General features: G+C 36.7%; 1 protein-coding gene across 2 annotated transcripts in view; it reads right to left on the bottom strand.

Moving 5' to 3' along the window:
- The window catches only part of cblb (Cbl proto-oncogene B, E3 ubiquitin protein ligase), a 57,992-nt gene that overhangs the window by 37,032 nt on the left and 7,795 nt on the right, over positions 1-13,165 (bottom strand). For both annotated transcript variants that reach the window (XM_067494136.1, XM_067494135.1), the window contains exon 4: positions 1,173-1,319. In XM_067494136.1, the coding sequence (XP_067350237.1) occupies positions 1,173-1,319 (147 nt within the window). The remainder of the gene's footprint in view (positions 1-1,172; positions 1,320-13,165) is intronic.

The raw sequence follows: 13,165 nt of genomic DNA on the forward strand, positions 1-13,165 counted from the left end.
ATCTCAGTTCTGACTCAGAAAAATTGCAAATTATGCAATGACAAGCTGTTACTAAAGAACTAGTCAAATCGTATCTGGGTGTTGATGATGATGGTGATGATGATAAAAATACCAGTACGAAGTCACTAAAACTCCTTAGCTATTGTACTATATGGAAAAGCATCAGAGGGGGATTGTCATCAGTCCCAGAGTGATGAAGAATAGGTGGAAAAGAGAAACTAGAAGGAAAGCAATGTACTGTAATAACAGAAGACAATACTCAAATGCATTACAACCTCAGAATTGAACAGAATCGCTTTTAAAACTAGTCAGTCCTGTAAAAAACACCACCACAAGTGCACACGCACACCATATGAACCATATGAATAATTATGCTGCTATATGAAGACTATAATATAATTTTTATATAGAATAAAATATTTATAAAAATTATATATATAAAAGTGAACAGGAGAAGGAGATGGTGTAAACTGAAGTTAATTTCTGTTTAAAAGAGTATAACGAAATGAAAAAGTAAAATTTTAATTGGGTCGGCAAATCGTTCCATTAACAAGTACCAAAATATAGATCTCAGGTTGTATGGAAATTGCACAGGGATAAACATAAACCTGATATAATGAGGTAGTTATAAGACCCAGTAGGGCCTTATAAATTTAAATGTACCAGTGCTGCTTCCTGCGATTAGATACAGAAGTCCAACTAAGTAGGTTATAGAGCACACAATGATGTGTTCTGGAACCAGAGTTTGTCATAAATCTCAATACATACTGATACAAAGGATCAAGTTTAGCCACAACTGAAACACGGGCAAAACCATGACAATGTCACTGTAATATCAAACCCAGTTTTTCCTATTTTCCTTTTTTAAAACAAAAAGTCATAAATTGAAATACACATCTCAAAACACTCGAGTGGGACCCTGTTGCATTCAAACAAAAGTACAGCTATTCATCAAAACACAGTGAAAACAAAATTAATACACTAAAGATTGAATAAAGCAGCAGTACAGCAGTTTGTATTCTACAAACAATAGAATATATGTAACAACATATATATATATATATATATATATATATATATATATATATATATATATATATATATATATATATATATATATATATATATATATATATATATATATATATAAGTAAGGCTAAAGTAAGGCTTACTTGTCTTCAAAAAATCTCCTCCAGAAGTCAGCAGCATCAGCTTTGGTGATCCTGAAAGTGTCCCCCTGGAACTGTCCTCCAGGGAAGATAGCTTTGATTTCCGCCAGCATGTGGCTGAAGATCAACGACAACTTGGTCAGGTTCCTCCTGCAGAGAACAGAGGACATACGAAAGGTGCACTTTTACAGCATGAAATGCATCACAGACATCAAATCTGACCTTCACAATTCTCGACATATATGCAAACTTTGTTGAATACAGATTTAATGGAAACCAATCTTTCTGACACAAACATGCTACAGTAATATATTTCTAATATGTTATTCTATTAGAGTAATTTATATTAGAAAGTAATATAATTTATATATAATATATAAGTTATATTTATATTATTATTATAATAATGTATATTAGAAAGTAATATCTTTCTAATATAACTTTGCAGTACTAGAGATTTACAAAGGAGTTCTATACTGCTTGTACACTGCAAAATGGAGAAACTGCTATATTTCTCTAAAGTAAAAAAAAGTTAGAAAAATTATATATTCCACCTCTCACATGATAAATAATGTGAAATACTGACTCTGCTATATTACTTAGAAGCTGTTGAAGATGGCACATGATGAGAGGATGGTAACATTTCTCACATTTAGAGATATTTATGCTAAACAAAATACAGGTTGTTTCTTTTTCTATATAATGTAGTTGAATTTTTTTTTTATTATCATATATTATTGCTAACCTGGGTGAAGCAAACCTTTATTGCCCCTGAATCCCCTGATTACATAAACAGCTCTATTCCCAAACACACTGTTGGTGGGAGACAATATTTTAATGCTGAGTTTACTAAACATTGAATTCCAGCCCAAAAATAAAAGTAGATATATCTTTGCCACATGGTATAGTAACTTTAGTATACCACATAGAAGGCAGAACTAGCTTTCATAAACTCAGTACTCATGTAAAAGTGCCTTTACTTATAAAAGTACTCTGAGGCACAATTTGTTTTCTTCACTTAATAACTTAAGTGCTCTTAACTATAACTATAACTATAACTACACTGTATTTTAAATGGTGTACTAAAGTAAAGATAGTATTACAAAAATATACCTGAAAAGAATTCATGTAAATTATTATGTTACTGAATTGTCATTACTGGTGTAGTAACGTAAGCATTATTAATGTTGCAAATGGATTTTTGCTGAATTTAAAAATGTAAACAATTTTGATGGAGGTGGATAAGAAATAAAGCCACTTGTAGGGCCACTGTAAAGGCTGTGTATCTGCAGCAGCAGCTACCTGTTGGCTGTGGTGAAAAGCACTTAGGCTGCAGTAACAAAAGCACAATGTCACAGCTAAAGATTTATGTGTGTAAAAATGTGCTCCTCTGTCACTATGGAGACAAAATGTAGCTTTTTCTGTCTATAGAATTCCTCACAGCTGATAATGCATACTGTATTAGAGCAAAAGCCATGAGGTCAAAGGGACTGTCTGCAGAGCTCAGAAACAGGATTATTGCAAGGCGCAGACCTGGGAAAGAAAAAATCTGCTGCTCTCAGACTTGATAGACTGTGAGGAACAAGATTTTTTTTAACAGCAGGTACTGGGGGGTGGTCAGGGTTGAGGAAAGGCTAAATGGGGTAAAGTACAGAGGTATCCTCATTGAAAACCTGTCCCACAGTGCTCAAAGTGGGCTGAAGGTTCACCTTCCAACATAACAACAATCCTAAACGTACAAGCCAAGACAACACAGGAGTGGCTTAAGGACAACTAAATGAATGTTAGAGTGGGCCAGCCCGAGCCCTGACTTGAACCCTATTGAACATGTTGAGAGACCTAAAAATGGCTGTCACTGACGGTTCTCATCCAACTTGACTGAGCTTGAGAGGATTTGCAAAGAAGAATGGCACCAAATCCCTTCATCCATAGGTGTGAAAGCTCGTCATGTCATACCCTAGAGGCTGTAAACTAGAGGCAAAAGTGATTCAACTAAGTAGTAGCAAAGGGTCTGTGCTTTGTCAGTTTTTTTTTTTTGGTTAAATAAATTTACAGACATTCCTAACATTCTCTTTTCACTTTGTTGTTATGGGATACTGAATGTAGATTAATAATAAAAAAGAAAAAAAGAATTTGAACGATTGTAGTATCAGGCCGTTAAATAAAAAATATGAAAAGAGTCAAGGAAGTCTGACAATTTCCCACATGCACTGTATATAAATTACAGCTAATAAGTATAATTAAACTGGCGGTGGTGAAGCTTTTATCTGATACTTTACTTAATATCTTTAGTTTGGGACTTACTTGGGATTTTCTATCCTATCTATATAGCGTCCAAATACTAATTAGCATTTAAATTACATTAGCAAAACAGAGCTGAGCCTAGGAAATTAAATAACTTAACACTTAAATTAAGAAGATTGTAGTTCAATCTTTCTCTCAGTAACATTTGGAAATGACTTTGATGAGGTATTAGGAGGTGACTTATGAGATTAGTGGTTTAGGTTAGAGCACAGCAGTCACATATATTTTGCAATATTCTTAAATACTGAAGGAAGTGTACTTCAAGAGGGATTCTTTTTGCTTATTCTTTGTAGTGTTTGGTGTTTCTCGTTTTCCTCTCCTCTGGTACAGGAATTTGTCTACCGCTCCATATGAGATTAGCAATATTCTCGTAAACATTCCAGGGTAACACACAGACGTACACACAGGACAGAGTGACTTTGCCCAAGCTGTGAGTGTGGGACAAAGACAGCACAGTGGCTGGGGGATGTTGATAACAAGCTGTGCGTATGTGTGTGTATGTGTTTATGTGTGTTGTACCTTGAGCACATCATCCAATCTTTTAATTCTTCTTGCAAATGTGCACAAAACAGCAGACATTTTATGATGTCACTGGCGTTGCACACCCCTCATTACATAGTAATGACTTTTTAGGTGTTTGATATGACTCGGTGTGTGTGTGTGTGTGTGTGTGTGCATGTGTGTGTTTGTGTGACAATGAGGTAGTTGTCAGACTTTTACTACAGCTTAAATATGTGTGTGTTCATTGGCTTAATTTAACAGTTACTGTAAATTACTGCTTATTTGTAGTATATTTAACCACTTGTATTAAATACTGGATTTCCAATATAGTTAGAATACAGCTCTGTATGTGCTAATGGAGTCTGCGTTTAATTTTCCATTGCAAGAGTACTAGACCACACATTCAGAAGACAGAGAAAAACTGCCTGTTATTTAGTGCTAATGCAAATGTTGCCAGCAAAGATGGCTGTTTAAAAGCCTGCATGTGGCATGTTTTTTTGTGTTTTCTATACTGATATGCCAGCTAATGCAGTATAACCACGTGAAGCAACACCCACACACAGTGAGGTTACGTTCCCAAAATTCTGCTTCGACAACCCTGATTCCACATGAAGACTTATAAACATAAGATTAATTATTAGTGAGTTCTTCCCAGAACTACTCCCGGAATTCACTAAGTCTGACAAATCTTCCCAGAACTCACTGATAATTCATTGGGACAGTGGTTTCTCTGTCTCACATGAAAAGTGCAGTTAAAAGCAGGATCTAGCAAGAATGACAAAAAACAGAAAGTTGTCACAAGTTATGTCAATAAGCCAGTTGGTCTAAATTAACTTCTCACAACTAGATGATGAGCTTCACTTGATATTTTACTGTTTATCTCAAGCTGATCAAAAGATAATATGCCAGTGCACAGCTTGTCCATACTGAATGCTGTGCTGGAGAAGGAAAATAACAGAAAATACAATAATAAAACCAACTACAGTGGATAAACAATCATACATAATTGTGTCTCTGCATAATTTGTACAGTAACAAATCAAGATCTAGACGTTATCACTGTGCTAGAATATTTAATGTGACTCTGTTTGATCTCGGAGTCAGTTCTAATTTATGGATATTTTGTGTGTGCGCCATGTCTGAGCTGCTGAGGCCGAGGAAAGACTGAATCTTGTTGTTGCTATGTGATAAAATAACTATATCTACTATACTTAAAAGTGTTTCCTGTGAACAAAACAGTCAGCTCAGTCAAACAGCTCTCACACAGTCAAACAGCTCTCACTGATGCTTTTCCACCAGGTAAAATTAGAGCGACATAACCATGGTACTGAATCATCGATGAAAAGTAACTAAGCACATTCATTCAAGTATTGAAGTTGTTATAGTCACTCGTTATTTTCAGCTATCAGTACATAGTGGATAGTGCATATTGGTTAAAATCAGCTCCACCTTTTCCTGCTGCTGTTTTTGTTCCACATCAAGTTTACCATATTATTTACTGCTGAGAATTTGTAAATCAAATTTGGATTAAACATGTTTGAATTAACTGAACTACATTAAAGTGTTCATTTCAAAGCATGTGCTTAGTACTTTAACTTGTTGAATGATTTTTAGGCAAATATTTATAATATTACACAAATATTTGTGTAATATTGTAAAACTACACATATATTTGTGTAGTTGTACTTGTTTACTACAACCTGTGATTACAATTTTAGTTCTTTTTAAAGAAAACAGATGTGTAAAGATAGATGTTTTACATACTAAAAAGAGAAAGTGTTATGTACAACTACTTTGTAAAAATTTAGGAAGAATGTTTCTGCAGAATTTCTATATAATGGCATCATGCAGTGCAAAAAGGCTTGCTAAGCAATATGAATGCACATTTTCTCTAGATAAATCTGTTTTAGTATTGGACTGCTGATTCATGTTGAATGTAAGGTAGCAATGTACTCTGCACAATTTTGAATGTCTAAATGCCACAAAGTGTGTGTGTTTCTCTTCTGGTAGAATACTATGATGCTTCTCAATCCTGTTTGGGTCAAATTGTTTACACCAAAGCAGATGCTATAACCTGCACTTCCTGTCCTTGACCATGCACGCACAGCTTTTGTATGTGGCAAACACACCACAGCTGACAGTGATCTCACTCAATCAACAACTGCCTCTTCAGGGAGCACAAGCCATATAGAAAATGCATTGATTCCAATCCAACAAATATCAGAAACATCGTCTTCATAGACTGATTATATAAAATAATCCCATGTTTCCCATCTAGTGCACTTGCAGAGTAGTGACTAGAATAGAGTGAAAGGAGGAACAGCGTAGGATAACCCTAGTCTATGTGTATGTTTGTCTTCACCAACAAAGTCAAGGCTGTCTGAGTAATTTCATGCTCTTCCCGTCACCATTAGGCATATAATCAACCAGGGACCAGCCACTAGGAGACCTCACAACTGGGATGCAGATGGAAGGGCTGCAGATGCTCACATAATGGTCATGATTTGAACACAATTTCCAGCGTTCTTGTGGAGGAGGGCTCAGCTTCCTTAAACTAACAGAAAAAGCGGTCTCCTTTCTGAGCTGTGCAGAACAGTAATACTCTTTCTATTTCATGATGAGACTGCAAAATTGGTGTGAACAACAACAGACCTGATATGGTTAGTTAGGTATCCTCATTTGACCCTGCCGTGCTTTGCCACAGGACTAGTTGTGTAATATGCCTCTTTGACAAGTGCCCCAGGACAGACAGCCCATTCATTTAGGCTAAAATACTCAGAAAGAGGGGGGCAGAGTGGCCCCAAACTACTGATGGACGAACACATTACTGTTACAGATATAATTACATGGCTCTCTGGTCTGCATATATTTAACCCATCAGAAGTCCAAATGAAACTAAAAAAAGTTTTCACCAAAATGTTAATTCATGTTTAAGCATCCTTTTAGGTAAAATTTCATTCTAAGTGAACTAAAACTTTTCCAGCACAGACACAAACTTGCTGACAATGGCTTATACAGTGTCACAAACTTGTGGTAACAGCTGCGTTGGTGCTGCTCAACCACTTACTAGCTCTATTCCTACTGGTTTCCTGTCACCTCAACGATATCACTATCGTCTGTCAAAAACTGCAGTTTCTGTACAGAGCACTATAACATGGTACAGAACCATAAACATATACAAGAATTTTGTTTTCATGGGACTCAAGAAAAAAAACATTATTATATATGAATGTCAATTTCATCATATTTTACTAAGACTTGCTCCATTTTAAGTATTAGTTAGATCACATTTTCTGATTACCTTCACCATAACTGTAATCACGATTCAGTCCTAATTTATGGTGTAGGTACAAATCATATTGAAGCACACACTCCAAATTTACTCCTATATGGGGATAATGCTTCCAGATGCCCAGGCAAGAGACAGCAGAGATGCAGTGAGAGCAGAATGGCCCTTAAAGACTGTAATGGCTTCAAAAAACAAAAACAAAAAGAAAAACGAAAAAAGAAAGCGAACAATGGCAACGATAAGGCTAAAGAGGAGGAGAATACAGGATAGGTAGAACGGGTGGTGAAAAGGAAGTGAAAACACAGTTGGTCAAAGCAGGCACTCAATCGCCAGAGTTGCTGATTTAATTGTGTCTTTGGATTGTTATTAGAATGAATTATTCAGGCAGATCACTTGCCATTTAAAAGTGCCACAGAACACCGTCCATTAAAACCGAGAGAGGCAGAGGAGAGAAAGAGAGCTCTTAAAAGCAATTCATTTCAAACAAAGATAAAAACAGTCAATGCCATCAATCAAGAGTAATAAAAAAGAAAAGTGAAGAATGAAAGTAAATAGAAAATTGGAAGAGTTCATCTCTTAGTCCATCGATTCTGACTATATATTGAACAGGTGAGAGAGAAGAAATCACAAATGTACCCTCCCTCTTTTTTGACACAGACCTACAGTGGGGAGCAGTCAGCTGCCAAGTGCAAGCTTCAAGTTTACTGTTAGTTTTCACCTTTACAACTTAATTATACAGATGTAACACAGTTTAGAGGTGTGTGATTGTGTGTAAAATTTGGAACATCACATTATTTGGCAGTAGGGTTAAACCCCCATGACTCCTCCACAATGCTTATGAAAAGCATATTGAACTCCCTTTCAAAGTAAAAACAAATCTCTACATAGCAAATGTTCTGCACTTATATAGCACTTTTTTACCTATTGGCACTCAAAGCACATTACATTGTTTCTCATTCACCCATTCACACTCACAATCACACACACACTCATACGCCGATGGGGGAGCTGCTATGCAGCTGGCCAACACTCAGCGGGAGCAACTAACTTGGGGTTCCGGTTTTTGCTCAAGGACACTTTAACATGTGACAGAAGGAGCCAGCGGTCCAACCAACAACCCTGGGAATGGTGGACGACTGCTCTAGCTCCTGTACCTTAGTCACCCTCAGTCAAGCATAGCATGATAATATACAGTATTTTTGCAGTAATGACCCACAACATCAACACTAACTACCTTGTTGGTCTGCAGCTACATAGCCCCATACTGAGATGCCAGTTCTGACACCTGTCAATCAGTCAGCATCAATTTCTTTCTATGCTCACCCATGCTGCTTTCAATTTTATTTTGGTTGACCTTTACATCTGGGTTGATACATAGTTTGATTGATTGTCTCAGCTGCAAAATCCAGTATTACACAGGCTATACACCAAACCTACATATATATGAAATGTCGGCGGAAACGAGACAAAACCATGTAGAAACCAGACAAAATCCACAAAGAAAGGTCAGGGTAGGTTAGAATGATAGTATCAAATGATCTGCAAACATAAGCTTAGCATATCTGTGTATGCGTGTAGGTGTGAGTAAGGGTGTATTTGCAATCCTTTTGGTCACAGGAGTATAGATAAATGTTTTCCTTTTATTTCTTTCAACTTAATTTTGTAATTTGGCCTTTTTAATAAGAATTTACCAAAAGAGATTCTTTTTCATGTCACAGTCAAAACAGATTTCAACAAAGTAGTATGAAATATTCAAAAATATAAAATGTATAACAAATGATTGTGTAAGTATTCCTCCTCTTCAAATCAGGATTTGGTAGATGCAACTTGGGCACCTATTAAAGCACTGTGGCAATGTGGATGTCAGTCAGCTTTGAACACTGTTGTTTTTCTCATTCTTCCTTAACAAACCGCTCAAGCTCTGTTGGACTGCGCAGAAATGGTGAGTGAACAACTTATTAATTCCAGCCACAAAATCTCAGTTCGACTGAGGTCTGGGCTCTGACTTGGCCACTCCAGAACATTAACTTTGTTGTCTTCAGACTATTTTTGTGGAACTTTAGTGCATTCATTCTTTTGAGCATTCCAGGCAGAGAAGCATCCTTATAGCAAGGTGCATGGTGGGGGCAGTGTATTTTCATGATGTACAGTGTATGGTATTTCGGCAAACATCGCATTTAGTCTAATGGTCAAAAACTCAAATTTAATTTATCCAACCTAAGAACCTTCCACCAGTTCACTTGAGACTCTAACAAGATGTTGGCAAACTCTCGCCAAGACTTATTATACACTTTCTTCCACAGTGGCTTTTTGCTTCCCATAAAACATTAACTGCCAGTCAACAGTTGATGTATGCCCACCCTTCTTCAGAGGGGTCAAAGGTGTCTTGGTAGCCTCCCTCTTCTCCTTCTCACACAGTCTCAAGTTTGAGGATGGCCTGCTTTACTGAGATTTATGGCTGTGCCATAGTCCTTCCATTTCCTAATGATGAATTTACTTTTCTCCAAAACATATTAAATTGCTTGTAAATGTCCTGCAATACAGAGTAACCTGGAGTGTTTTTTTTGTCTTCATGTTGGAGAATTTGGCCAGTAAGTGGACCATCCAGACACAGGTGTACCCAACCACCTTCATAGGACTCAGGTGATCCCCATTTACCTATTTTACATGTTGAAGTGTCCATGAGCAAGTCACTGAACCCCAACTTAGTCGCTCCCGGTGAGTGTTGGCCAGCTGTAGCAGTTCCCTCATTGGTGGGTGAGCATGTGTGTGATAGTGCGTGTGAATGGGTGAACGAGAAGCAATGTAAAGTGCTTTAAGTAGAAGTAAGAAGTAAGTAGAAGTAAGTAGAAAAGCGCTATACAGATTGTGGTAAGCAAGCCCAGCCACGACCCTTACCACCCACACACCTCCTCCATGATCTGAGCCTCTTGGTTCCTGACTGAAGCACTCTGGCTTCCTTCTCTGCAGCTCTACTTCCTTCCCAGATGGTTCTACTTTCTGGAAGCTTACTCATCTCAGCCAGACTCTGGCCTGTAAAGGCTTCCATGGGAATGTGTGACATCATCACATCAAACCACAACTGCTTGCAGTGACATGCCAACAAATGGAGAGGTGAACAAACTCATTCCTCAGAAGTGATACAACAGCATATTCCACATTAAAGATACTGTATATGTTGCTTACCATTATTTTTCGGCAATATAAAATGTGGCGAGAAACACAGGAAACACTTGCTGTCCTTCCAGCTCAGTAATTTAACCACATCACTTCCACCAAATGCCAGCAGCCTATAACGGTAGAAATAAATCATGCAATGAAATTTTTTAAAAAGTAATATTTTAATGTAGAAACCAGTGGTGCAATTATGTTAGCTAGTTAAATCAGACTATAGTGAACATCAGTATAAATTATTTTCCCCTGCCAGATTCCTACTGAACTATAAACTCTAGAAAAAGTGATTATGAATTTTCCTTTTTCACAATGATGCAGGCAGGTGGTAAACAGAGTGTTGCATTCTGAGACTGACAGGGAGTCAGATTTGACAACTGTAGTTATTGGTAGTAGTTGAAAACAAAAATGTTAATTGTTGCATTCCTTTCTGTCAGTCAAATTGAAACAAGTAACTTTCAACCAATATTAAGAAAGGAACTGAGTGGAACACCCTCATAGGAAATCACAGACTAAACATACATTTGTGAACTTTATTTTAAATATGGCGATAAAACTTCTTAATGATGATTTTTTTTCAGGGTTGATAATTGGTGAATTGTAAGTGGACTAGAAAATATCCAGACCATCCATTTAAGATTCCACATATAAAACTTGGGGAATGTGCTACAAATTTAGTTTAGTAGCACAAGTAAAATTAAACTATAATCAAGGTAGAAATGCTCAGGCTAGCTATCTTATAAGTGTGATTGGCTGACTGAAAAAACCTTAAATAGCTACTACTTTAAGTATATTTCTGTATTGACATTGAGGTTGTGAACTGAATTCCACTTTGACTATGTACATTACAAGACAAATATATTTGGCAGATAGGAGTTTAACCTTGTGAAACAGAGAATTACAATAGGTGATATTAACTAAAGCCCACAGTTGAAGAAATTTGACACTTGTAAAGAAGGTGGTAACAACTTCATGCAATATTTACTTACAGTTGTATATATGTTATTCATTTTCTCAGCTGCACAGGTAATCATGTACCTTCTGACTTTTTCATTTACACACTGTAGATATTAGTAGTTATATGCAATCAATTTATATTTCTTCATTGACTTCGTAAAAAATATCTAAGCTTTCCATCTTCAAGCTGACTCAACCTAAAATTTCTACTTTTTATTGTCAGAACATTTATACTTTGCAGTGCCAGTCTAAGCCCGGGGAGGGTTGCATCAGAGAAGGGCATCCGGCGTAAAAACTGTGCCAAATCAACATGTGGACAATGATCTGCTGTGCCCTGAACTCACAGGATAAGCCGAAAGGACTAACTAACTAACTGACTAACTGACTAACTAATTAACTAACTAACTAAATAAATAGTCAGAACATTTATACACAAGTTGCTAAGTTGCAAGTTGCTCAGTAGTTAAAGTCTTAACTTTAACTACTGAGAATTCAATCAGCTTACTAGAATGCATTGTTTACCCGCTTATTTTTTTGTAGTTTGACACTGTGTTTTAGGTTAGTTAAACTAAGTGATTCTTTCCATGCTGAAGGTTAGTGCTGATTTCAATCCCTCCCCTTATAAACTTGACTTGTAACAAAGTTATTCAAATTATAATTTACCAAATATTGAGAATGTTCCTCTTACAACTCTGCATCATGAGTCAGAGGTTATTCACAGTCAGTTGGGAGCTGGAGAGTAGATGGAGTGAGAAGGGAGGTTATATTGTCTTTTATCCGCAACACTCTGCTTTCTGGCAGAAGAAGTGCACTTTTAATCTAGCTGATTTAGAAACAATCACTTTTGGAAGCTCCTGAAGTCATGCTTGTCAGCTCGACTATAAAAGGCTCTGCAATGCAAATCACTTCAGTTATGCTCTGTGCCTGTGTTGTGGAAGGCCATGAGCCAGTCTGCAATGTGCCCATAAATGCTAAAGATATATAATGTTGTGCTTTGTAAATGTGCACCAAAGAGACAAGGATTAAGAAGTGAGAAGTTCAGTTATCTAGACAGCCTTGAACAGCCTTTAACAGAAATATAACACAGTTTTTCATTATAGGGATGCTTGTGACACTCGTGTAAACTATTATCTTTATTAGCAGGCACACTATCAAATGCAATGTAACGTTGTAATTACTGTTACACAGGACAGGAGCTTGATAGCTAAAGGCTCTGCCTCCAGTTCTGCCTTTGGAAATTCTGGGAACCACAAGTAGGCCCGCATTCTGAGATTAAAGTGGTCTACTGCGACGATATGGTACTATGGGGTCTTTTATATATGATGGAGCCTGACCATCTAGAGCTTTATATGTAAGAAGGAGTGTTTTAAATTATATTATAGATTTTATGGGAAGCCAATGGAGAGAAGCTAGTAAAGGTGAAATATGATCTCTCTTGCTAATTTCAGTCAGCCCTCAGCATTTTGGATTAATTGTAGGGTTTTTACGGATAGTACATTACAGTAGTCGGACCTAGAAGTAACAAATGCATGGACTAGCTTTTAGGCATAACTTTGAGACAGGATGCTGCTAATTTTGGCAATGTTCCATAGGTGGAAGGATGTTCTAGAGATTTGTTTTATATGTAAGGTAAAGGACAACTCCTGTTTTCTAATAATGTTGCCTAAAGAAGAAATATACAAAGTAAAAAAATATTGATTTGATTTCAGCTACCTGTTGGTGTATAGCCTGTTTCTAAAGAGAGATTAATAATTTCACTTACTTGCTTCACTTAC

This window comes from Channa argus, chromosome 24 (assembly GCF_033026475.1).
Source record: "Channa argus isolate prfri chromosome 24, Channa argus male v1.0, whole genome shotgun sequence".
Taxonomy (NCBI): domain Eukaryota; kingdom Metazoa; phylum Chordata; class Actinopteri; order Anabantiformes; family Channidae; genus Channa; species Channa argus.